This window comes from Sarcophilus harrisii, chromosome X (assembly GCF_902635505.1).
Source record: "Sarcophilus harrisii chromosome X, mSarHar1.11, whole genome shotgun sequence".
Taxonomy (NCBI): domain Eukaryota; kingdom Metazoa; phylum Chordata; class Mammalia; order Dasyuromorphia; family Dasyuridae; genus Sarcophilus; species Sarcophilus harrisii.
In genome coordinates this window covers 72,958,401-72,985,064 of record NC_045432.1, presented here as the reverse complement: position 1 = coordinate 72,985,064, position 26,664 = coordinate 72,958,401, and the positions used below count along the sequence as shown (strand labels likewise).

General features: G+C 42.7%; 1 protein-coding gene across 1 annotated transcript in view; it reads left to right on the top strand.

Moving 5' to 3' along the window:
- Positions 1 to 306: 306 nt before the first annotated feature.
- Positions 307 to 26,664, top strand: part of IL13RA1 (interleukin 13 receptor subunit alpha 1) — a 36,996-nt gene continuing 10,638 nt past the window's right edge. The window contains exons 1-6 of the mRNA XM_031944975.1: positions 307 to 820; positions 6,277 to 6,413; positions 11,391 to 11,526; positions 19,571 to 19,691; positions 22,345 to 22,523; positions 23,474 to 23,616. Coding sequence (XP_031800835.1) covers positions 745 to 820; positions 6,277 to 6,413; positions 11,391 to 11,526; positions 19,571 to 19,691; positions 22,345 to 22,523; positions 23,474 to 23,616 — 792 coding nt within the window. The 5' untranslated portion in view covers positions 307 to 744. The remainder of the gene's footprint in view (positions 821 to 6,276; positions 6,414 to 11,390; positions 11,527 to 19,570; positions 19,692 to 22,344; positions 22,524 to 23,473; positions 23,617 to 26,664) is intronic.

Here is a 26,664-nt window from a genome sequence, read left to right as displayed (position 1 = left end):
AGATCTAAAAAAAGTTTCAGTGCCATCCATAGTTTGGGATTCTGCTCCTTCCATGAAAAGTCTTTACAGTCTGGCTAGAGATTGACAGTATGTATATAGAAAACTTATTTCAATCAAACTTTCTAAACTAGAACGGGCTTTGCCCGGCCGCACCTTCCAGGGGCTTCACTCAGACGTCGAAGCTGTCGCGCCTCCCTCCCCGCAATCCCCGTGCCAGCCCAGTCCACGTGCCATGACCCCAGAAGCCACTGCGCGCGCCAGAGAGAGAGAGAGAGAGAGAGAGAGAGAGAGAGAGAGAGAGAGAGCGCCAGCCCGGGAGGCGGTGGCGCGGCCCAGGCGTCCCGGCCGAGGGCAAGAGCTCCGCCCCATCCCGCCTAAAGCGGACCTGGGAGAGGTCCGGGGGTTTTTGTTTTTGTTTTTTCCTCCCAAAGGAAGGCCCAGGTGGCCCTGATAGCCCAGGCCGCACTGGGAGCAAGGGGAGAAGGCTGGCCAGGTGTTTGCCCCGCCCTCCAGGGTTACCTGAGGAGAGGGGGCGGGCCCGGCGCGACTCTTCCCGTCTGACCACGCCCCCTTTTCCCGGGCTGCGCCCGCCCGAGAGCTGGAGTCGGGAAGTAGCTCTGGAAGCCCAGAGGAGGCCGCCTCCTCCCCCGCCCCCTCCCTCTCCTCCCGCCCCTCCTCCGCCGCTGCCGCCGCCGCCCTTGAACTTAGGCCACGGCCGGGCCGGGGTTGGGAGCGAGGGGCTGTATGGAGGGGCTGGCGATCGGCTGCCTGCTGTGGGCAGCGGCGGCGCTCGGCGCTGCCGACGGCGAGATCGCGAGCGGTGAGTGCGGCCCCGGGGAGAGGGGAGGACGCGGGGGGGGGGGCTGAAGCGGCCAGGAGATCGGGGCGGGCCCGGCCCGGGGTCCGAGTCCAGGCCTGGGTCTTCATCTTCGAGAGCCACAGGGGTCCAGACCCCGAGGCGGGGGAGTGGCCTGAACTTGCGGCCGGGGGAGCCCGAACTTTCCCCCTCTCCTTCCCGGGATCTGAAGCCCACGGAAAGCCAGGAAGTTTGGCCGTAGCCGGGGGAAATTAACCGGCTCGAGGGGGCGGAGCAGAGGGGCTAAGGCCGGCAGAGACCTGGAGCCACGACCACCCGATCTTCTCGGCTCCGCTGCCGGGGTCGATGCGGCCGCCCGGTCCCCTCCCCTTCACCCCTCCCGAGTCGTCGAGGGCGAAATCCACTTTGGTCCTGGACGGCCGGAGGGAGACACCGAGGCTGCAAGGGCAGGAAAGCTTGTCAATTTCCCTTTGGTTTTCTACCGCTGCCTTATCTACTGGGCTTTAAAAAAAATCTCTTTTGTACACTGACTCCCGGATCTGATTAACTAATAGATACACACACACGCACACACACACTTCGTTTGGCAATCCCACTGAGGAAACAAGATTCAGAAAATCACATGATTTGGGGTCTTAGACGAACTTTAGGGAACATCCAGGCTGAACTGCCACATTTTACGAGTAGCGAAGCTAGAAGCTTAGAGAAGGGAAGCCGCTTACTCAGTGCCTACTAACAGCCAATATTCAAATTCAGATACTCCCAAATCATTCCCACTGTTGTTTCTCTCCATTGGCCTAGAGGACCATAAAGTCACTTGCCACCAGGCAGGAAGCCGAGTGGGTGATTTGGTTTCACCATACAGAACTACCTCTTAAACATAAGGATCACCTGGCAACTGACTACAGTCCCCATCTGAATTAAATGCTGGGTTCCAGAAAGTGGTTTGGAATTTAAAAAAAAATAGGAATGATGGTTGTTTCCAAGCTGAGAAGTGGAATTGGGCCAGGGGGAGGCTAGAAAGGTAGGGAGGGGTCAGAGAGGCATCTGGTAGCAAAATCGGGCAAAGTGGTTCACATTGAATTGTTTTGAGATGTTGTGTGTCATTTTTTATCTGTATCCGATTCTTCATGACCCCGTTTGGGTTTTTTGGCAAAGTTACTTGGAGTGGTTTGCCATTGCCTCCTCCAGATCCTTTTACACATGAGGCAACTTGGACGAACAGGGTAGTTACTTGGCCAGGGCCACCTACTTAACAAGTGTCTTAGATCAGATTTGAACTCTGGGAGTTTTCCTGACACTAAACTGGACATTTTGTCCAGTGTGCCCACCTAGCTGCCTTAATGTTTTTGTTTCCTACAAAACAAATGTTGTTTTGTTGTTATTTTATAAGTCATCAATAATGTAGTTTCCAGTAAAAAGCGAAGGACCAAGCTTGAAGTAACCACAGAAAGCTTCGTGGAGGAAGAGGAACTTAAGAAGGGCCTTGAAAGATGCGTGGACTCTAAAAGATAGAACGAAGGGTTCTTCAGATGAAAGAAAGACTTGGAGTCAAAAGACTCCTGGAGGGAGAAGTGAGCTTAATGTATGGGCTTTGGCTGATCTGGCCAGAGCAGACCATGGGGAAAAATAATGAGATGTTAAATAGGTAGAAATAAGTTAGATTTGATTTAGGCAATAAGGATCCATGGAGGGCTTTTGGTAGGGGAATGACAAGATGAAAGTAACATTTAAAGAACATTTTTTTTTTGTGAGGTGAATTAGATAAGGAAAAGGCTGGCATCTAGGAATATGTGATGAATTCTCATGTAAAATTGTCTTAAGATGCTAGGTTTCCAATCATTTGTTAGCAGAAGCCACATCTTAGACAATTTTGTATCTCAACAGCTGTCTCGGTGCTTTGCACATGGTAAGGACTTGATATTTATCAGATGACAAATGGAGAGGAAGGTATAAATATGAAAGACATTTGAAAGAAAAATGGATAAGACTTGGTTATTGACTGAAGGATGGAAAGAAAAGAGTCAAAGGTTATAATAATTTGTCACATTTCTATAGAGATTTTTACAAAATACTTTTATCAGAAAACCACTGAAAGATAAGCAACATACATAATAAGGTCCTGATTTTACAGATGAGGAAATGGAGCCTCAGGGCATACAGCCATCAAATATCTGCCAGTATTGACCCCAAACCTAGCAAAATCAACACTACACTCCGTCTCTGTAAAGTGGCAAGATCATGGCGATGTTTTATCTCTTCCCAGAAATCCACCCCTACTGTGTTCATTATAGTAGAGACAAAAATCTGAGGTTTTGTGGGAAAGTTTGGTAAATTTCATAATCTCAAGAATAGTGATTTTGGTCATTTTTGTCATATTTTCGGTTATATAAAGGATTATTTTCCTTTTCTAAAGTTACATCCCCAAGTTCTTATTTTTGTTACTGTTTTGAGAGGCAACTTGGCATTGTTGAAAGAGCATTGGCCTTTGTCATCAAGAGGAGCCAAATTTGAATCCTGCCTTCGACACTTGCTTGTCATTCTGGACAAGTCACAAACTCTCTGAACTTCTGCTTCCTCATCTCTAAACTGAGAGGGATGCTCCCATTAGCCTCCGAGTCCCTTTTAGCTCTGAATCTCTGGTCCTCTGTGGTCAATCAAGGCATCTAGACCACAAATCATTGCTATTAAAGAAAGTTTTCTAGAGAGAATTGCAATTTTTTAGTATTTAGGGAAGTTGAAAAATTTCAGTGCCATGGAATACTGAAGTAAATATCAAGAATATATGTTTTTCTATCAGAAAATAAGCGATCTTTGGATGTAAAACTTTAGCTTAGACCCCTTATATAAGTCCTAGAGTGGGACTGGGAGGTTGTACATAAGACAAAGACTAAAAGTTTTGTTTTAAAGATACTCGGCAAGGTATAATGTAAAGAACTGGTAAACAAGGACTCAATTTCAAACTCTCCTGATGCTTTCTACCTGTGTGACCTGTAACTAATGACATCATTTCCCTGACCCTCAGTTTCTTCATCTTTAAAATGGGATTGGTGGATTAACTGGCCTCTGGGACTACGATTTGAGTCTAAAAAGTTTCCTCTGCTCATTCTTTCACCCTCTTTAGGCTGCTTGTGATTCCATCATTTAAATGACTTGGATGGTACCACTGTTCTTTTTTTCCTCCATTTCAGTCCCCATAACCTCTCCAGAAAATTTATCTCACATAATATTTTAACTTGCATCTAATACAGTGAATTATACAATCGTGTTACTACAGCATTATTTTCTATCATATCTATGTACCTTAACTACATTTTCTATTTCTCCCACTCCGATCTAGCACAATTCTCTGTACACAGTTGAGGTGTGTGTGTGTAAACTGTAATTAAGGGGTAGAACATTGAACTTAGAATCAGGAAGGGTTCAAATGCTATCTTTGAGCCTTGGTTAGTTATGTGACCCTGAGAAATGACTTCAAGTCTCTCAGCCCCCATTTCCTTCTCTGAAAAAGGAGATCGTACTCAGTAGCCTCTAAAGGACCCTTCCTATGACCTTCTCCTTTGCGTTTGATCCTCCATCCTCTCCCGAGACACTTATCTGACAGTTACTTTGCTGACTTCTCATCTTCCCCCTAAATCTGTCTCTCTCATTCTTCTCTCTTTTTATCTTCACTTCTTACCTCAAGGCAGATAGCACCCCGATCTGGGTCTCCCCTTGATCTCTACTCAGAGATCCAGCCCTCAGTGTCCACCTGCCTGTTGGCCATAGCATTGTGCACAACCTCATTGGTATCTCATACTCCACGGGGCCAAAATTCATCATCTTCAAAACTGATGCTCGAGGGGGGAGGTTGTAGCATGTAGCTACTTCATGTAGCAACTTCCCAGTTACCCAGATTCAAGGACTTGGAATCATCTTTCACTCCTGTCTTGGACACTGAGACTCTTATAAGTGCTTAACTGCCATTCCAGTGTCCAGGGGCTCCCTTTCACACAGGTCATCTTGTAGTGCCCCAGCCTGATCTCATCACTGCACTCTTGGAAACTTCTCCAAGGCTACCTATTACAAAATAGCATAGAATCTTCTGATCTTGGCATTCAAGGCCCTACACAACCTGACTCCAACCTTCCTTTCAGACCTCTCTCTTACATGCCTTCATACGTTCCACATTTCCAAGCCAACTGCACTACTTACTGTCCCCTGCTCTTTCCTACCATTTCCCATCCCTATCTATTCCCTGTGCTTAAAGTGAACCCAATAGCTCAACTTCTGCCTATGGAAATCCTGCTTTCCCCTTCAAAATTTAATTCAGCTGCTGCTGGGTTTTGTTTTGTTTTGTTTTGTTTTGTTTTGTTTTGTTGGTGAAGCCTTCCCCGGCAGCCCTCCCCAGCCCTCTTCCCCCTAGTTAGCTTGTCTGCCATTTCCTACGGTCAGCAGCTGGATTTAGTTCTTTTTGTCTCTAGCACAGGGAGTATAGTCATGGCACGCCGGCCCTTGATGTGAACTGAACTGATGTGAATAAATGTAAAAAAATTAACAGGAAAATTTTTTTTAACGTGTTAGAAATCAGAATGGCCACAAGTTTGAAAAGGAAACCCAGGGGACTAGCCAGTGCCTCCATCAAAAATGTTACTGGCAAAGAAGGAAGCAGCCATGTCATTAGAGAGACTGGCCCGAAACAGCCCATTCCTTTTCCTAGAACACAGGAAGGGGCACAAATGGCTTTCTCCATCTTCTCAGATGATTAAAAGCTGTGGCTGCACAATGAATTGGAACAAATTGCTGCTTTCAGGAACTATAGAGTGCTTTTAAATGCTCTCACAACGGGGGAAGCGAGGGGGGGTAGGCGGAAAAAGAGACTGAGGAGAGAGAAAGATGGGACATAAGAAAGCCAGAGCCCGAGTAAGTGCTGCCTCAAAAGCTTTTAGGTCCATTAGCAAAGACTTACTAGAAAGAAATTGAAAAGGTTTCTTACTTTCAGTAAGATAGCCTTAAGACCATGGGGAAGGAAGAAGCAATCGTGTTTATTGTCTACTTTGTGCCAAGAGCTGTACAAACATCATCTCATTTGATCCTTAAAACATCCCTGGAAGGAAGGGTGGGCAGAATTATTATTCCTATTTTACCACTGAAGAAACTGAGCCCAACAAAGGTTAACTGATTTGTTCAGAATCCCACAGCTAATAAGTATCTGAAGCCAGGTTTGAACTTGGGGCTTCCCGACTCCAGGCTCAGCACTTTGGTGCCCCCTAGCTTCCTTAGGGTGCCCCCTTACTCTAAAAGTGGCTGCTGAAGATCGAGTCTGAGGAGACTTCAGAGGAAGCCAAGACCCAGAGCTGTACAGTCTAGATTTTCAAAACATTCACACAAATGAAAAGAGTCAACGAGGCATCAATAATACCAAGAGATATTTGTTAAAGAAAACAAACCAAGACTTTTCTCACGTTTGGTTTGAACAGAAGCCAGCCCCCCACCCGTGACCAATTTCAGCATTTCCGTGAAGAACCTCTGTACAATATACTGGCAGTGGAGTCCTCCCGAAGGTGTCAATGCAACATGTAAGCTGTGGTATAACAGTCAGTTGGGGGAGGAAAAGGTATGTTTCATTCAAGGGTAAGTTTGTTCTTGCTATTTATTGCATTGGTAGCGCAAAATCGGCATCCAGAATCCTGCCAAAAGGTTGGCTAAGTACCATCTCATCTCGGTTGGGGATTTCTCTTTTTGCATTTTCAAGTTACAATTCAAACACAAATATTGAGAAAATGGGATATCTTCAAAATCTTTGCATTTATAAAAGATCCTAGTGAGAAATCACACGTGTTCTGGTTTTTCAATGCTCTTCACTCCCACAAGCCCATCATAGTGTCATTATAATCGTTCAAAGAGATTTCACACCTTTTACATCATTTAATGTAATCAACTGTACACACTGAATAGCTTCTTGCCACAAAACCACTTAGAATGAGTGCAGACAAAAGGCAGTTGCTTCTAATAATGAGAAGTTACCTAAACACACACAGCTGATGGGGCATCTTTTAACCTTTCTCAAAATTGAAGTGAATTTCATTACACATCAATATCTCAAGGATAAGTAGGACAACATATGTACTTCTTCCACTTACGCCAATAACGACACTTCAGTAACTCAGTAAACAGTCTTTCCAAAGGCCTGTGCCACCGAAATTCACTCAGCAGCTAACCTGGTGAGGAACCTAGTTTTCACCAAGTCAGTGTGAATAATTTTTGGTCGATTGTGTTAAATTATCTAATCCAACCAGTTTCTCTTCCCTGAGCTTTCAGTTTCTTAGATCCTCTATAACAAGAGATTGAATTTATATTTTCTGTTGTTGCCCTTAATGTCTTTAGGGCTTTAGGTTTCTGAAACAAAGAGATTATTGAAAAAGCAAACTATGTATAAGTGATTCGTGGGTTTCCCATATAACTTTTTCCTGGCTTACTTTTTGTGTAGAAATGTACTTTTTTCTAAGGGAAAAGGGGAGAGGGTTCGTTAAATTTAGACTACAAAAGAAATAACTAAAAGTTGAAATAATTTTAGCGAAGTAGCAGGATATAAAATAAATCTACATAAATCATCAGCTTTTTTATATATCATTAACAAAACTCTGTAAAAAGCCATAGTAAAAGATACCTCATTCAAAATAACCATAGGCAGCCTAAAAGACCTGAGAAGGTCAAAGACCTTCCTGGAAGTCTACCTGCCAAGACAATCCAGGAACTACATGAACATAATTATCATACACTTTTTATACAAGTAAAGTCAGATGTAAATACTTGGAGAAATGTTAATTGTTCATGGTTGGGCAGAATCAATATTTTTAAAATGACAATTCTATCCAAACTAATCTATTCAATGCCATCCCAATTAAATTATCAAAATTTTATTTTACTGAGTTAGAAAAAAAAATAAAATTGATTTTAAAGAAAAAGTCAAGAATATAAAGGAATTAATGAAAAAAGTGTAAATGAAGGAGGTTTAGCGATACCAGATCTTAAGCTATATTATAAGATCATAATTATCAAAACTGTATGGCACTTGATAAGAAATGGAAAGTCTAATGCACTGTAAACATACAAAACACAGTAGCAAATAATTATAGGAACCCTGTGCTTGACAAATGTAAAGATTAAAGCTGTGGGGATCAAAGTTCATTATTTGGTTAAAAAAAAAAAGTTGGGAAAGCTGGAAAGCAGTCTATCAGAAATTAGGAATAGACTAGTACTTACACTATTTACCAAGATAAGGTCAAAATGAATATATGATCTAGATAAAAAGAGAGATCATTAGAAAATTAGAAGAGCATGGAACATATTTATCAGACTTAAGGATAGGAGAACAATTTATAAATGGCCAAGAGGACATTGTGAAATGTAAAATGGATAATTCTGATTATATCAAGTTAAGAAGGTTTTATACAACTAAAACCAATGTAGCCAAAATTAGGAGGAAAACAGAAAATGGGGGGCAAGAAGAGGGAATTTAATAGACAGTTTCTCAGATAAAGGTTTCATATCTTAAATACTCGAAAACTTTGTCAAAAATATAAGAACTTGAGTCATTCTTCAATTGATAAATGGTCAAAGAACAGACAGAAGAAATCAAAAGTACCTATTGTCATTACTTAAAAAAACTTCCAAATCACTCTTGACTACAAAAATGTAAATTAAAACCATTTTGAGATCTCATACCTGTCAGATTGGCTCAAATGATAGAAGGGGAAATGACAAATGTTGCAAGGGATGTGGAAAAATTGGGACACTAATACACTGTTGGTGGAAGTGTGAACTGATCCAACCCTTTTGTTTTGTTTTTTTCTTTTTTATTTTACTCAAATCTTAATACCATCCATTTTCTCTCCTCACCTTTCACCAATGGATAAAAATGAAAAGAAACACAAAACTCTTAGAACCAATATAGCCAAAGCAAAAGAAATTCCCAAATTGGTCATCTCTACAATATTTACATCTCCCTCTGCACCACATCTTCTTCATCAGGAAGTGGGTAGCATACCCGGGCCTACTAAAATCATGATTGGATTCAACCATTTTAGAGAGCAATCGGGAATTATGGTCCAAGAGTTATAAAAGTATGTATACCTTTTGACCCAGCAATAGCATTATTAGGTCTGTTTCCCAAGGATGATCAGGGGAAAAGGAAAAGAATCCATATATTCTAAATATTTATCACAGCTCTCTTTGTGGCAACAAAGGATGGAATTTGAGGGAATCCCCATCAACTGGGGAATGGCTAAACAAATCGTGATAGGATTATGCTGGAATGCTACTGTGCTATAACAAATTATGAGCAGGTTGATTTTAGTAAAATATGGAAAGACTTGCTTAAAATAAGGAGTGAATTGAGTGAACCAAGAGAACATTGTCTATAGTAACAACAGCACTGTTCTAAGAACGCCTGTGAATGATTAGGTGATTCTGAGTATTATAAATATTCAAATTAGGAACAGAGGACCTATGAAAGAATATGCTATCCACTTCCAGAGAAGGAACTAATAAATAGAAGTATGCATAGTTTGGTTTTACATATGTGCATATACATCTGTGTGTGTGTTTGTTTCTGTGTCCAGTGACTGCCCTTCTCTAGTTCAGGGTGGGAAAGGAGGGAAGAAGACAATTTGTAATTTAAAATGGAACAAAAAAAAAAAAAAGATTTTCAAAAGGAAATTACTAAGGAGTTATTAGTTCCTCTCTGTGGCTTGCAAAGCACATGGATCAGCAGTATCTTTTCATGTATCTTTGCAGTATGTTTAAGAAACAATTTAACTAGATATTTAGGATTCAAGAGTTAGAATTTAAATATCTTCAAGTGACTAAGTAATCTTGGAAGGTCATTTTTAGGCTTGCGATTCAGAGACCATAAAAATGGTCTTAGCTCTTTCTTAAGCATTACCAAAAAATAGTCGTTTTTCACTGTACAGTGAGAAATGATTGGGTATCATTACCATAATAGAAAAAGCCTGTGTTACCCCAGTTTTAGGTCAGGAGGAGAGAGACCCATCTCACTTGCTAAATTCATCAAAAAACTTGACACTAACACAGTAGTTCATGGAAACACTGATCAGAGATCATTTAAAAAGAAATACAGTATGAGCCAGCCAAATGAGCCTTGGGCCTGAGGAGTCATTTCAGGGGTCACTCTGGTCTCAAATTTCTAATGAGTCCTTAATTAGGCTCAGGATAGCCAATAAGAGGAAAAGGTAGAGTTGGCTGAGATTAATCCTCCCTCTCCTCTGTGTTCATGAGATGGCTTCTTCAAAGCTGAAAGTTCTGCTTATCTCAGACTCTTGTGAGAAGACTAGAGAAAAATTATCTGTGGAATATCTAGATCATAATCACTGTTATGGGCTTCTTATGGTCCCATTTGCTTTGGGGTTTTCCCCCTTTGATTTTGACCTTGACCCCTATGTTATAATATAAGCTTTTCCAGCATAGCTATTCATTTTTGACAGTGTAGTATTAAAAATATAATTATTAATGGAAATGTTTTCCGGGTCTGCACATATCCAATCTATAGCTAATCGCTTGCCATCTTGGGGAAGGGGAAAATTTTGGGACTCGAAACAAATTTTAAAACAAAAGTCAAAAACTGTTTTATATGTAATCTGAAAAAAAATATAAAAATTTTCACCAAAAAAAGAGGAAATACTATTATTCCCATTAGAGTGTATTAGTCTCGAATGAGATGCTAGAATGTTCAGAATTCCCTTAGGATTGTGAGTTTTGAGCAGAGAAGGTCTGAGTACCAAGAACCAAGTTGAAACCTTATCTGTGTCCGATTCTTTTTGTACAGCAAAATAACGGTTTGGTCATGTATACTTATTGTGTATCTAATTTATATTTAAATATATTTAACATGTACTGGTCATCCTGCCATCTGGGGGAGGGAGTGGGGGGAAGGAGGGGAAAAATTGGAACAAGAGGTTTGGCAATTGTCAATGCTGTAAAGTTACCCGTACATATAACCTGTAAATAAAAGGCTATTAAAATTTAAAAAAAAAAAACTTATCTGTACTGATATCTCCGTGAATCTAAACCTGATCTATTGCAGAACAGGATAATCTTTCATTTGCAGATGTACTTAAGAACAGACACCTTTTTCTTTATTTGAGGTATATTTCACATATGGCCTTATGAATACTTAATTTGAGAATAAGCTTATTTCCCATTATTTCTGAAGGTATTTGGGACTGTATTGGGCAGTTTGGATGCTCCTTGTATTTCTTTTCAAATTACATTTAAGAAGAGACTGCATGATATTGTGGATAGAGGGCTGACTTTGCAATTAAGAAAACTCGAGGTCAGATCCTGCCTCTGGTACATATTAGTTGTGTGACCCTGGGCGTATTGCAGCACTAAGAAGTCCTTTAAGGCCCAAAGTTGAAAAGCACTTTGCCATATGTTTGGTGGAGGTGGTTCCCAGTAGCAATGCTACCACAGGTCTGGGCCCCAGAAATGAAACACAGTTAACGTCTCAGTTTGGACATGTTTTCCTCCCTTCACAAGATATAATCATTCTTTTTTTGGTCTTTACTCCTAGATAATCAGTTTAAACAACTTTCGGACCGAAGAAGTGGCCCTAAATGAAAGAATTTGCCTCCAAGTGAGATCACAGTGCAGCGTGGTGAGCACAAATCCTAGTGCTGCCGTACAAATGTGCACCATGCCCCCGGAAGGTAAAATTATCTCTAAAATGAGGCTAATCCAGTGAGTCCCTTCCTGCTTGGAATCCTGGCAATGGCCAACGGCCTGTGAGAGAAGGGACAGAGAACCAAGACCCAAAACTTATGGTTCAGGACCTAAGAGGGGCCAGAAAAGAGGCAGAAGGAAGCGGAGGAGATAGGGTCATATGCAAGCTAAGCAAAAGATCCTCCTTAGGCCTTTGTGGTCAGCAGTGTGTGACTGCTACAGAGACAGCTCATCTAGGGTGGGGGCAGTGGAAAAGCCATTGGATTTGGTGAATGGCTTGTCATCAGTGACCTTAGGGAGTCCAATTTCAGTAGACAGGTGTGAGACTTAGGGAATGAATGGGTGACAATGGAGACAACAAATGCAACGTTTTTTTACAAGAAGTTTGGCCTTTGAAAAATACTGGAAAAAAACCAGTAGGTAAAGGAAGCAATAGAGTCAAATAAGAGTGCTTTTTAAATTGGGGAGAACTAAGTATTTCTCAAGACAGCGAAGGACAGTAGATAGTAGATGTGTGTGTGTGTGTGTGTGTGTGTGTGTGTGTGTGTGTGTGTGGATAGCAAAAAATGATATCAATGAAATGAGTGGGAAGAGGTTAGCTTTAGACAGTAGGGCAGGGGTTCTCAAATTACGGCCGTGGGCCAGACATGGCAGCTGAGGACGATTATCCCCCTCACTCAGAGCTAGGAAGTTTCTTTATTTAAAGGTGCACAAAACAAATTTTTTTTTACTATAGTCCGGCCCTCCGACAGTCTGAGGGACAGTGAACTGGCCCCCTATTTCAAAAGTTTGAGGACCCCTGCAGTAGGGTGACTGGTAGGGAGAAAGGGAAGATGCCACAAAGCTCAAACTGGGCCTCCCTAATCAGCCTGGACCCTGTACTCAACTCCTTCAAAATTACTGTCCTAGGATCCTTCAACTCCTTAAACCAGTCACCACCCCTGCCCTGCCAATCCCTAATTCTACTTAATCCCTCCCATCTACTTTTTTTTACTCCTAAATTTGCTAGAGTTTACTCCATCAAGTTCCCAAATACAGATTAGCTCTACTGCAAATTCTTGCTCTCTGCCAGGTTGGCCCTTGGGGACTTTTTGGCAGCCCTTTAGGGCATCTCTTATCCAATCTCTAGTATTCCTCAGAGGAACAATTCTAAAGTATTTGTAGTCCTCAAACTCCCAACTCTACTCACTCAACTCAAGGTAGAATTGAACTAAATTGCTGTATTGAAAAGATGGAGGCCATCTGGAGAAATCCCTTTAACTCTCCTCCTCCATACTTTAAGCCAGGGGTCCTCAAACTTTTTAAAGAGGGGGCCAGTTCACTGTCCCTCAGACTGCTGGAGGGCCGGACTAGAGTAAAAACAAAAACTTTGTTTTGTGGGCCTTTAAATAAAGAAACTTCCTAGCCCTGGGTGAGGGGGATCATCGTCCTCAGCTGCCACATCTGGTCCGCGGGCCATGGTTTGAGGACCCCCGCTGTAAGCCACCTTCTTCTCTGTGTCCCATTTCAGAGGAAGTAGTAGCATTCCCGCTGTCTAAAACCTACACCTACTATGTATTTTTTGCTTTTAAATTTCCCTATCTACTGGTTTGTTTTTATGTCTAACAACTTCCATCCTGTCCTGTCCTTAGCACCGAACTTTCTGTCCATCCTGCTACTTCGTTTCACTCCTTCATTTTGCTACCCAGCTTCACTCATCCTTCTTACCCTTCTGTCCCCACCACTTATTTGCAACTGCTCTTTCCCAAGTCATCATTGCCCATTTTCCTGCCAAGTCTGTATTATTTCTGATGTGTACTCAAATGCTCTCTCCTTGGGCATCTCTGGCCACTTCTCTGTCTTATTAGTTCCTTATCTTCATCTCATTTTTCTTCTTTCTACAGTCTACAGTCACTCTTTTTTATTTTTAAAGCTTTTTATTTTCAAAACATATCCACGGATAATTTTTCAACATTAACCTTTGCATAGCCTTGCGCTTCAGATTTTCCCCTCCTTCCCCCACCCCCTTCCCTAGATGGCAAGTAATTCAATATATGTTATAGATGTTAAAATTATGTTAAATTCAATATGTGTAAACACATTTATGCAATTTACAGTCACTCTCTTGGGAACCTTATCTGCTTCTAGGCCTTAACCTATCCCCTCTGTGGGGGTAACTCCTCAATCTCTCCTGGACATCAGGTTCACATTTTTACCACCCTGCAGGACATCTCCACCCAAATCTGTGCTCTTTCCCAATTTCTCTCATTTGATTAATGGAAACACTATCTCATTTACCCAGGCTCAAAAATCCAGTCAAATTGGACTCAACTCTCTGATACTGATATTTAATCACTGGGCCTAAAGACCAATGGATTCCTTTTACCTGGATGCCATCTCTTACATCATTCCCCTTTTTCTAGGCCTTGGCTACCCATTGCGTAAGCCTTCATCACTCCTGACTGGTCTTCCTGCCTCAGTTATTCCTTTCTCCATTCCAGCCAGCATAAAATACTAGAATCTGAGTACTCAATTTTCATCAGGTCATTTCTCTACTCAAAAGCTTTCAGTATCTCCCCAGTGCCTCCAAGATAAAATTCTGAATTCAGTGATCACAGTCTTTCCCTCACTTTCCTAGGTTGGGCTAGATGGTCCTTCAAGTCCATTCAAACTGAGTATTGGTCAATAGCTTGACCTAGTCGGTTAATATAAAATGTAACTTAAAAAAAGAGGAACATACTCTTGAACTTCATCAAGAGAAACAGAATGTTTAGAATGAATGGAGGTGGTAATCCCCCTGTTCTCTCCTATAGTCAGACCCCATAAAGAATATCCTGTTCAGCTCTGTCCTCCACAGTTCAGAAAGGATTCTGTGAGAGTTTGAGCATATCCATAGGAGGGCAACCAGGAAAAGACTCATCTTTCCATTTACGGGTCTTGTTATATAAGCCTTAGGAGTATCTGAGCCTTTTGAGTTGTAACTGAGAGGGTTTGGTGACGTATTTGCAGAATTGTCTTATGGAAGCAGAGATTAGATGGGTTTTATTTGGCCTTAGAAGATACAACTAGGAGCAATGAGTCAACATGTCAGAGAGCAAAGGAAATCTTCCTAAACTGAGCTATCCCAAAGTAGAGTGGCTTCTTCAGGTAAGAATGGGTTCCTTTTCACTAGAGATCTTAAACCACAGACTGGCTGACCACTTGGATACACTACAGGGGAAGCTTGTTCAGGTCTGATATAGACTAGCTGGCTTCTGACGTTCTTTCCCTCTGTGAGATTTCATGAAGCTACGAACATTCGTTTAGAGAATAAATCCATATTGTCCATGCTTCCATGGCTCATTGGTCCTCAAACTGGTTTGGGGTGAACTTTATTAAATAGGTAACGTTTCTTTTCAACATTCCCTGCTTACCCTACACTTTTCCCTACTGGTGCTGCCATGCTACCTTTAGAACTCTTAAGCTGTCTCTTGTCTCTTTCATCTATCTTTCTTGCCCCATTATTCCAACTTTAGCTTGTTCGAAACCATTGCTGACTTGTTTAACGTCCAACCAGTAAATGAGACATTTTGTATGGTAGCATAACGTTCTATAAACTCCAAATAAGCATCTCAGCTCTCTAAGCAGCCACGTAACCTTAGGCTGGACGTCTACTCTCCTTTGGTTTCAATTTTCTCACCTTTAACATGAGGGAGCTGCCTGCCCCAGATGGCCTTGGAGGTTCCTTCCAGCTCCGAAATGATAATCTTCCAAGCTAACAAATGAAGAAATTGGATTCTGTTCCCTAAACCCTCTCCAAGGTAAACAGCCATGGTCACTGGTAGTAAGTAGTATTCTGGTTGTATTTTCAAAGCTTACCAGAGTTAAGGCCCTTCTAGCCCAATCCCATACATTAGTCAGTGTTGTCACGTTAATGGGTGAAAATGGCTTCATATACGTTTGCATTCTAACACAGTACTTTAACCCAAGGGATTCTACTGTCAGAGCCTTAGGGCCCGTGGTACTCTCGTAGGATAGATACCATCCAAGTCGATGTAGATTTATTAAGCACTTGCTGTGTGCGTGTCACTGTGCTAAGCCCTGAAAATGATGATCTCCTTTTAAAAGAAGGTGGATTCTCCTGGGGACTCGTAGGAGAACGTGTGCACAGATAAGCATGATGCAAGAGGGCAAAGAAGAAATAGGCAGAGTACTCCAGAAAAGCTTTGGAGTCGGTCCAACAACATTTAGTACGTGCCTACTATGTGCTGGATACTGTGTTAAGAAAAACCAAACCAGTCCCTGCCGTCAGAGAGCTCACATTTTAATAGGAGAGGCAAAGTGCAAGCAGCGATGTACAAGTGATATATTTATAGAATAAGGTGAGGGTCATCTCAAAAGGAAGGACTGGGAAAGGCTTCTTGGAGAAGGCGGGACGACTTCAGTGAAGACTTGAAGGGAGTCAGGAGGTGAGAGAGTATTCCAGGCCTAGGAGACAGCCAGAGAAAAACGCCTGGACTTTCATCCTGGGACTCCATACTGGGACATAGGTCCTTTGGATCAGAGAACGTGGAGAGGAGTAAGGTCTAAGAAGACAGGAAAAATCAGAAGGTACTAGGTTATGAAGGATTTTCAAAGGCTAATGGGAGATTTTCTATTTAATCCTGAAAATCACAAGGAATTTATTGCGGAAGAAGAGGACATGGTGAACCTTTCAGCATCTCAGTATCCCAGTGCTTCCTGTGTAGTCAGGCTGGCTTCAACTTCACAAGTTTCACTGCAGCAAGATGAGCTTATATTTTTCCAAGTGTACAACTGAAATAGGAAGGGAGCTCTGCAAATGAAACTGCCATCTAGAAACTGGATTTTAGAACCACTTTCTATATAATATATGTAAATAATTTATGGTGGAGCCATGATTTCATCAAAAATTTATAGAATCGGCAGGGGATGGGGGGACAGCTAGATGGTGTAGTAGTAAAGCACTGGCCCTGGAGTCAGGAGGACCCGAGTTCAAATGCGGCCTCAGACACTTACCACTATCTGTGTGACCCTGCACAGGTCACTTATAACCCTGCCTCTCAGAAAAAAAATTTACAGAATCTTGGATTTGGAAGGGATCTCTGGCCATCTAGTCTGACTTACAGAAGAATCTCCTCTACAGCACTCACAGCCACTCTGGTGTCAGCTAGTCTTGGCTTACCGAATTCATATGAATCTCATTATTTCCTCCCCAGGCACTCCCTTCCACTTGCCATAGTTCTGATTGTTTGCAAGGTTTTCCACACATTAAAAGCTCCCATGTTCTCCTTTACTTCATACCTTGGCTCCCCGATCTGCCCACTGGGGAAGAAATAGAACAAACCGAATCCCACCAGACTGGTGTCATTTGTAAAAGGACCTTGTGGTGGAATAGGAATCCTCCTTTTGTTTGGGCCGCTCCAAGAAAAGCCGCCCCGCCTGCTGAGAGCCTCACAGGAGCTTTGTGTACCTCCTTCTCTTACATTTCAACATCAATGATTCTGGCAGCTCCGTTCAATCATCTGCCAAGTGCCGACATCAGTCACAGTCTTCTGTGATTTGTATGTCTGTGGGGAAACGGCGGCAACTGAGGAGAGCCTTTGGGGCTTTAAAATGATCAATAATAAGCACAGGGTTATCTTTCCATTCCCCTTTCAGCCATCATATAAAGAAGTAGTCAGGGATAAAAATTTTAATAAGAGCCCGTCCTCTTCTCTTGTTTTAATCAAGAAAAGTGGGGGGTTTTTTGTTTGTTTTTTTACCCAGAGCATTCTCACAAAGATGTTATAGACATGAGAAAGAAAGCATACTGGTCAGTAGTTGCTAATGACTTGTAAATCAACCTTTCCCCCTTCTTAGCCCTTTCCTTTTCTGCCCTTCCTTTCCTGTAGAGATCCTGAATGTTATTCCTAGATGCCATTAAATGGCCTCCTCCAGCACAGATTTCTTTTTCTTTGTGTTTGCTGAGAGATCTAAGTGCTCCAAATATTCCGCCCCTTTTCTGATTTCAGAGTATCTCCCAGCATGCTCCTTGGCCACTGAGGTGGTCGATTTCACTTCTGTTAGTTCTATTGTATGAGTGAGAACATAGGGAAGAGGGGAAGGGGGAGTGAGCAGCAGGGAGGGAGAGAGCCCGAGAGAACATTGTAGACAAGGAGCCAATAGCACTTTATGTAAAAGCAAACAAACAAAAGCCCAGCAGTCTAGCAGAAATGGGTTTCCTTGTGATTAGCTCTTAGAAATTGAAAGAGCAGAAAGAGCACCATTTTTCTTCAGGCTGTTCAAGGTTGTCTCCTTTCCCTTGGTGCCTGTAGTTACTTATTGTTATGTTACCTGGAACCGGGCTGGAGAATGTGACAGGGCGGCTGTGACCAGCTAGGTGCTGTCCCCCAAGTGGAGCAGCATTGAGAACGGCCCAAATTGGCCTTAGCAGGGCTGTATTCTTGGTAAAAATGGCTAGGTGATGAGATAAATGAGCAAGTTGGAAATTCTTCAAACCCCAGGCCTCTGTCATTGCCCCACAGCAGCTAATTCCTCCATCTTCCCCTTCCTTTGTACAGGAAGGCAGCTCCCTGCCAATCCTTTTTGGCCTTATCTGCTTAGCTTAGCTGGCTTTCCCACTCTCAGAATGGGAGAAAGGATGAAGGTCAATGTGGATCCTAGGCCAGGGATTGAAGGGAGGACTTGGATTAGGATGTGAGCTCACCCTTCTTCTCTGTGCCTCCTTTTCCCTAAGAAGTGAAGCTTTTGGGGCCTAGCCACCAACTCCGGAAACGACAGCCCCTACCTTACGATGAATACTTTGGAAAGAACATTTCTAACTTATATTCGAAAATCCTTAATAATTAAGAATAATGGTTCAAAAACCACTTGTTATGTGTCTTCCTTAGTTCATTAGGCCTCTACAGAGATGAGATACCATTTAGGGCCACTCGCAGGCCACAAAGCCAGGCTTCTCAGGAACAAGAGCTGTGGGTTTTTTCTGTATTTTTACAGATTTTGTCTCCGGGGATGTGGGGGGGAAGACAGTGAATGGGTTAAAAAAAGAATACAGGCTGTTTCTAGGGTTAAGAAGTAACTACATAGTGTGACCCAAGGGAAGTCCAAAGAACCATTTATGTTCCTGCCAACAAAATGAAATCATTAGATGGCCACTTCCAGCCCAGATTTCTTTTTCTTTGTGTTTGTGTTTCAGGCCATGAGGCCTGAATTGCTCATCCTTCTTGTCATTCTTTTGGCTTAGGCCATTATTTTTGGAAGGCTCCTATGAAAATGTTGAGAAAGCTCCCAGCTCGGCATATTAACCCATCCATAGTAGTTAACAGAAGAAATACGTGGATTTGGTTATCCACAGACAGAACAACTGAGAAAACAACTGGCTGAGGGTGTGGAGAGCAAGGGGCTAGAACAGAGCTTCAGGGAGCACAAACCGGCATATCTAGGAAGGATTTTTGCTACAGCTTTAAAATAAGGGATAGCAGCGAGAGGCCTGCTGTGACTTAGTCGGGGACCACAGAGCCCTTGGGCCATTCGATTCTTGAAGCTGGCCTTCTCCCTTATGAGGTGGGGAGATGCTCTTACGAAGCTGGAAATGCTGCCCTAGACTTTCAGGCCTTTCTTTATTCAAGTGCTGAAAGAACATCTTGAGAATAAAAGAAAGAAGTGACTGTGACCTTGGTGGGCCTCCCTGGGCTGTGTGAATTCAGAAAGTACAGAAAGGGAAAGTGGGGGCAAACAAGACCAACTCCTTGTGACCACAGCTGAAGTAACCTCAAGTTGATGGCTTCTCCCCATTGTTCTGCACACATAATAGGAATAAATAATAAAAGTTCACATTCATATGGTGTTTTCAAGTTTGCCACGGTCTTTACATATATTTTCTCTGATCACTGCAACAGCTCTAAGAGACTTTTCACTTTGTGAGAAAAGATGGCACCACAGTTGGAGACGGTGGGGGAGGACAAGGGCAGGCAGAAGCGAATCGGCTCTTCTCCTGTATGGGGAGAAGGGGGGAGACAGTGTTCTAAGCTGCACTGACCTGTGGTTTTCCAGGTGACCCAGAGTCCGCTGTCACAAGACTTCGGTGTATTTGGCACAACCTGAGCCAAATGAATTGTACATGGCTCCCTGGGAAGAAGGCACCTCCTGACACAAACTACACTCTGTACTACTGGTAAGTGGGGTTCAGACCTTGGGGAAATGACAGTGTCACACATGGCTCTGAACTGGGAGTCTGGTGCAACATTAGGAAGCACACATACCCCTCACATGCCCCAGAGGTGAATTCTAATAAACATAAAGCCTGAGAGAAGAGTTAGCTCAGCCTCCATAGAAGGTACATCTTGGCATGGCTCCTGATAGCCGAACTCCTCCTTTTATCCAAAGAGCTCCTACAAGTCTCTCTGTGGCCCCAATTCTATGATTTACTGTCTGTCTGGTGCTCAGTTGGAGGAAGATAGTGGATTTTTTAAAAATAAATGCTCAAAATGCCACTGGTGGCTCAGTCCCTCAGCTTTGATTAGAACGCTGCCTTTTCATTGTGTTTGCTTGCCAGAGAGCCCATGAGTAAGATCCATGCGGGCTCCGTCTTCCCTGCTGTTTGTAAAAGCTGCCGTTGGACACTGGGCTAGGAGATTCAGAGGCTAGCGCCGATTCCTGCTTCCCCGCCTTTGTGTGGGCTTCCCCCCCCCCCAAGAACTCGCCCCTTAATTGTGAAACTACCATGTGATCACCGAACCCTCACCCACCCCCTTGCCGGGTACACCAGAAGGAAAAGGGACAAAGTGTTTTGCCACATTTCCCTACTTCAGCTGGAGAAGGAGGAAAAGGAAAGGGGGGGTTGGTAACTGTCTGCAACACTCTCGCGCTTAAAGGGACGCCTTGAATTTCTGCAGAGTTAATCTGTTGCTGAAATAACCCTGCCAAGTACAGACTCTCCAGGCCCGTGAATTTAGGGAGATTCTGACAACCTTCATTATTCTGGAAAGTTTGGTCAGCTTTAAATGCTGTCTTCCATTTGTGTGTTGATCACCTCATGGTTTTTTTTTTCCTTAAAAATGGGGAAAAAAAAATCACCCTTCTAAACCAACATGGCCATATGATCAGAAATCCGAGTCAAAATGTCTTTTACCAAACCAACAATGAGAACAATAGGCTAGTCTCCGTTTCATACTGGTCTGTTCCTAACCCTGTGCGTGTATCATGTACATGTGTGTCCCAGCCAGTATGGGGACTGGTTTTCTGGTTCGGCTTCCTGTTGGTTAGTTTGCATGTCTCTTCATATTTGGAAATGGAAAGCAAAGAAAAACAGTCTCAACTTGGGAAGACTAATGATGAAAGCTACCTTGCACCTTTTGGTACAGAGGTGGTGGACTACAGGTATGAAATAAGGCACACGTTATCCAGTATGGCTAATATGCTGGTTTGGTTTAACCGCACTACTGTTTCCAGGAAAAAAGGGGGAGTTCCATTGGATGAGAGAGCAAGTATTGAGAAGTGAGCATAACTCTTTTTTAACATCTCTCAGCTATTTTTAAGGGACATGACCAACTCGGGGCCCAGTGGGGATTTGAATGTAGTAGAAGGTGTATCGTGGAACAGTGGGAGATGTATTAAGTTCTGTGGAGATGGATTGTGGAGGACCTTCTTGAAATCTAGGGAGTTGAATTTGAAATTATAAACATTAGGAAAAATCATCTGGTGGCTCAAAGTAAGAGAAATTGGAAGATGGAGAGAGACTGGCAGTGCAAAAGACCAGAGGAGTCTTCCAGGCCTGTGGTGAAACAACAACCTGGACTAGGGCGACATTATTGGGAGTGGAAACGAGAATTCATCTAAGAGATATTTCAAAGGAAGAAAGGGTGGGGACTTAGTGATTGGGGTTCTGAGGTTCCTAACTCGGGAGATGGTAAGAATGCTGATGGTACTGCTCATGACAGAGATGGAGAAGAGCAGTCTGGGAGAGGGAAGGGAGAATTGGCTTTCAGCATGTCAGGTTTGAGGGGTCTGTAGGAAGCGCAAGCAGCAGTGGTGGTCAGGTAACTGTAAATATGGGATGAGAATAAAGAGGAAAAGGCAGAGCCAGTGATGCTGACTTGAGAGGTGTCAGTAGCAGAGAGGTATTGGTTACTGGATCCCAGGGATGACTATGGAGCCAAAGGCTCAGGACTAGGCTTTGAAGGCTACTCTGGGAGGAAGGTTAATTAGCAGAGGAGGAAAGGAAGGAGGAGAATGAAAAAAGGGAAATTCTACAGATGAAATGGAAAGGAGGGCGGCTGTGGGCTCCTCAGGCTGAACTTTGAAGCCCCACACACCAAAGCTCCACATGGCACAGCTCCCTCACACTTGGCCTCTGTTCTGCTGCATTTCATAAGTGCCAGCTGTGTACCAGGCACTGTGCTAAGGACTTGTTCTTGCCTTCAGGGAGCTCTCAGTGTAATGGGGAAGCTAACCTGTAAATCCCCAGAGGTCCATACAGACCGGAGAGCATGGCTGGGGCAGGGCACAATTTTTTTGGTTAGCGTTTTTGTTTTGTTCTGTTTTTACTGTAAACTCTTATCATTGAATAAAAAGCTACTCCTCGGACACAGTTTGACTCCAGGTACAACTCTCTTCCCTTTCCACCGTAGATTGTGGTGGAATTGTTTTCCTTTCTACAATGTAAATGGAAACTGCTTCTAAAAACAAATTTAAGGGATCAACTTGGCCTTTCTCACAGTACATCCTGCTTTCCACAGCCATGTACCTCAAGTTCAGCCTCTCCTAGAATTTGAAATACCGTCTAAATACTTTATAGAGTGCATCGTCTCTATTTCTCTACCTTGTAGGTACAGCCCTCTGGAAGAAAATCTTCAGTGTACAAACTACTATACGGAGGGTCAACTCATAGGGTGTTCTTTCGATCTGCTTCAAAGAAATGTTTCAGGTTCTGAAAAAATTCAAATCATGGTCACAGATACAGCCAGAACAGTCAGACCCTCCTATAATATCACTTGGTTGAATTCTGGTAAGTTCCATCTCTTGATAATCAGAAAATAATTGCTGCTAATGTTTTCATTTCATTCCCAACATAAGAACTGGCTTCCCAGTGACAAGTGGGCTGGATTTTTGTAACCTCCTTCTTGGTAGACCCATGTCATGTGGGGAGCTTGAGGAGATGCTAGTTCAATTCTAGACCTGCCACATAATTCGATAATGAGCATGTAGGTCACCGAACACAAGCTGGAAAAATTCAGGACACACTGAACTATATTTGAAAGAGAGCCCAAGACCCACTTAAATGACAGGAACTAGAGCAGATGCATTGAAGCAAGGAAGGCTATACTGCAGGAACAGGCAAGAACCATCTACTACTCATCCCCAAATATCTATGAAGGAAAATCCATGAGGAAGCTAAAGATGGTGGCCCAGTTTCAAGGTCTTAGATGTGAAATTGCTGCCACCAACCAAGTGGGTCTCCATACTTGGCTCAAAGTTCAACTCGGCCTTTTCTTTCCATGGACATTAATGATCAAAGAAAAGAAAGTCTTTGGCTACTACTGGCTTCAATTTCTTTTCTCTTACCAGAATGTTCTCCCCTCTAGTGAAGGACTCAGGCTTGATCAGCACTGACTGTTGTAAAACTGGATTGGCTAAGGATAAAACCTGAGGCTTACTAAGATTTGGGTACCATTCTCTGTCTGGCCATTAGCATGATTCTGAGACAGTCGGGAGACTTCTCCACAGTTTTACCTGTGCCATCCATTACATGCCTGCCCACTATCACATGAGTTACACTCGAGCAGAAGGTCCTGCCTGGATGCTGTTTTTCAGATAATTCCAGTATAAACAGGGATGCATGCTATATATTGACATCAAAGTGACCGTTCAGCATCTCTGTCTGCTCTTGTATGTGCACACTGAGCTTAAATGAGATCTGGCCTTATTCAACTTCTTGATTTTATTTCCACATTGCAGTGAAACCCAATCACCCCATCATAACGGCCCTCTTCCTTCACAATAACAGTCTGTATGTGGAATGGGAAAGTCCAGAAAATTTTGAGAGCAACTGCCTAGTTTACCAGGTAGAAGTCACCGACAGCCAGCCAAAGAAATACAAAGTAAGTTGGTTTCTATATCTTGTTTCTTGAGCCACTTCCAAGCTTGCATTTCCTTTAAGACTACAATAACTAGAAACCTGAATACAAATGCATCACAGTTCTGTATTGTTTTGGTGTCTATGGGAATATTATGAGAAAGCCTTGTCTGAAGATAGATTTGGTCTTTGTAACAAAGAGGGAACACGGTATAAGGATAGAGGGCAGAATCCAGAGAACTGTGGGTACTGAATATGGATCATAGCATGGTATTTTCACTCTTTTTGTTGTCGTTTGCTTGCTTGTTTTCTCATTTTTCCCCTCTTTGATCTGATTTTTCTTGTGCCGCATGATGTTGGGGAAATAGGCACAGAACTTACACGTGTCTAATCTTTATTGGATTACTAGCTGTGGGGAAAACGGAGGGAGAAAAATGTGGAACACAAGGGTGAATACTGAAAACTATGCACGTTGTGAAAATAAAATGATTTAAAAATAAAAATAAAAAAATAGAAGGCAGATAGTTCAGAGTTTTCCTTAAGTTAGATGATGTTAAGGAATCAAATATGGCGATATCTGTGTACCTCAATGGGTTCCAATGAGGGTCACTTTTTTTTAATCTTATCAGAAGGGCCCCGATTTGTCCCAGGGAGGGCTGCCAATGGTAAGCTTGCTGAACCTGCCCATTTCAATTCGGCAAACATTTGTTGAAATTCCAATACAGGAAAGATATTTGTCCTCCTTGCCTCTCTAGAATGGAAGTTTACTAAAGGCAAGGATAGCTCCACCTGTGTTTTTCTCTTCCCTGTCCTTGTACCCAGTCGGTGCTTATTAAATGTTATGTTTGAATTGAAGATAATGCAGTAAATCGAGAGCACTGGGCCTGGAGTTGGGAAGACCCAAGTTCAAATCCTATTTCAGACATTAATTGTATAACCTTGGACCAGTCGGTCAACATGTTTGCCTCAGCTTCCTCAACTATAAAATGGGAATAATAACAACACCTACCTCCCAGGGTTGTTATGAGGATCAAATGAGATAACATTTGTCCAAAGCTTAGACCAATGCCCGGCACATAGTAAGTACCCGATAAATGCTTCTCCCTTTCCTTCTTCATGTGCCTCTGACGAGCATAGTTTCTTGCTGCTGTCAAATGGAATATTTGTAACAGTTCATTGTCACAGCACTTGGAAACGACCACATAAACCTTCATAGCTACAACTGCTGCCTGGGAGAGAGCTGGCCTGAGCTCCCAGTTGGGCAGAGTTCTTTGGAGATGTGCAGATGGGTACATCTGCTTGAAAATGAGCCAAAATGTTACCGGGGTTCACATTACAATGGAGAGCATCATACATAGGTGAGATAGCAGCTGGGGAGCAGTGGGGAAGCCAAGGCAAAGGATCTCAAATTAGTGATTTTTTTGTACTTTAGTGAGAGTTAACATTCAGTGATAATTTCTTCCTTTGATCCTCTCTGAACATCTCTGCAATTCATTTGATGTTCTGCCTTGAGAGGTAGAAGATAGAAAATTGGCCTTCAAGTTAGGAAGACCCGAGTTCAAATCAGCAAAAGCAGTGTGGCAAATCACTCAAACCTTCTTCCTGCCCCAGGCAAGTTCCCTGCCTGTTACTTATAGATAAGATGCAGAGGGAATTTCTAGGAGTTTCCTAAGGAGATGAAATTGTCTGTCTAGACACTTTCCCCACTTCCCTCCCCATCTCTTCATCCAAAATTAGGCCTCATGCAGCCATTTCAGGAGCTTCTAGAAGAGGGCCCTTGTCTCCCACTCCTTTGCCTTGACAACAGCACCTAGCCAACTATCAAAATAGTAGGTTTTTGATAAGTATGTTTGTTTTTCATCTGTTGGCACATTTTGAGTGTTTCCTATCTATGAAGTACCGTGCTTATAGAAAACCCTTCTTTGGTCACTTTACAGTGGACAAAATATGTAACAAAGGAGAGAGTGTGGGATTGAGAGTTGGAAGACCCGAGTTCAAATCTCAGCCCCGCTACTTCCTTTGAGTCACTTACAGCAAACCACTTAACAACTCTGTGGGCCTTGTTTTCCCTCCTGTACAAAGTCACAAGGTTGGGGTCGATGATCCAGGGTCCCTTTCAGCTTGGAAATTCTCTACGCTTTCTGACATGAGCCCTGCAGCACCTAGGCATCAGGAAGCCCCTTGGCACCTCAGGGTTCAGAGCTTTTGGTTTTAATTTCCTTGAACCCAGTTTTTTCCATCTATAGGATGGGAAGAATAGTAATACACTTTATTCTCTTGACTTCACGGTATGGTTGAAAGGAAACCGCTTTTATACAACTCAAAACCCTTTCTCAATGGGAATTGTTTTGATTCTCCCTCCATCCCCAAGAAAACCCAGGTCAAAATTGGTGACTTGCCTGTAGTCATTGAGTTTTTTTTTTTTTTTTAAACAAGTCTAGGCTTCTCTCCTCCACCACCACCCCACATATTCTCCAGGTTTCCTTTCCACTAAGGCCCAATGCCAAGGTAAATATAGTCTACTTCCTTCCCTCCTGGAGGTAGCTAGGGAACACCACAGTGCACAGAGTGCTGAGCTTAGAGTAGAAGACCTGTATTCAAATGCAGCCTCAGATACCGAGTAGCTTGTGAGACCCTGAATGAGTCATTTAATCTTTTCTCAACTATAAAATAGGGCTAATGATAGCACCTCTCTCCCTGAATTATAAGAAGTAATATCTCATTTGATAATCTCATGAGATAATCTCATATCAAATAAGATATTATTTGTAAAATGAGATAATATTTGTAAAGTGCCTAGTATACAGAAGGTGCTTAATAAATGCTTCAGTGGACATGCTTCTCTCCCCCCTGCCCCCTTGCAGGTTATAGTCTTGCTGAATAGAATTGTCTTTCTTACATGAGTCTGAGCTAAAAAAAAGAATATATATACTATGGGACTGAACAGCTTAGCTTAGAAGTCATTTATCTTGCCTTCTTTAAAAAAAATATGTTTATACTTTTGAGTAATTAGAGTAAATGGTTGACATTCTGGCTTTAGCAGATGTTTGCCAGCTGCTGCTTCCTCTCCCAA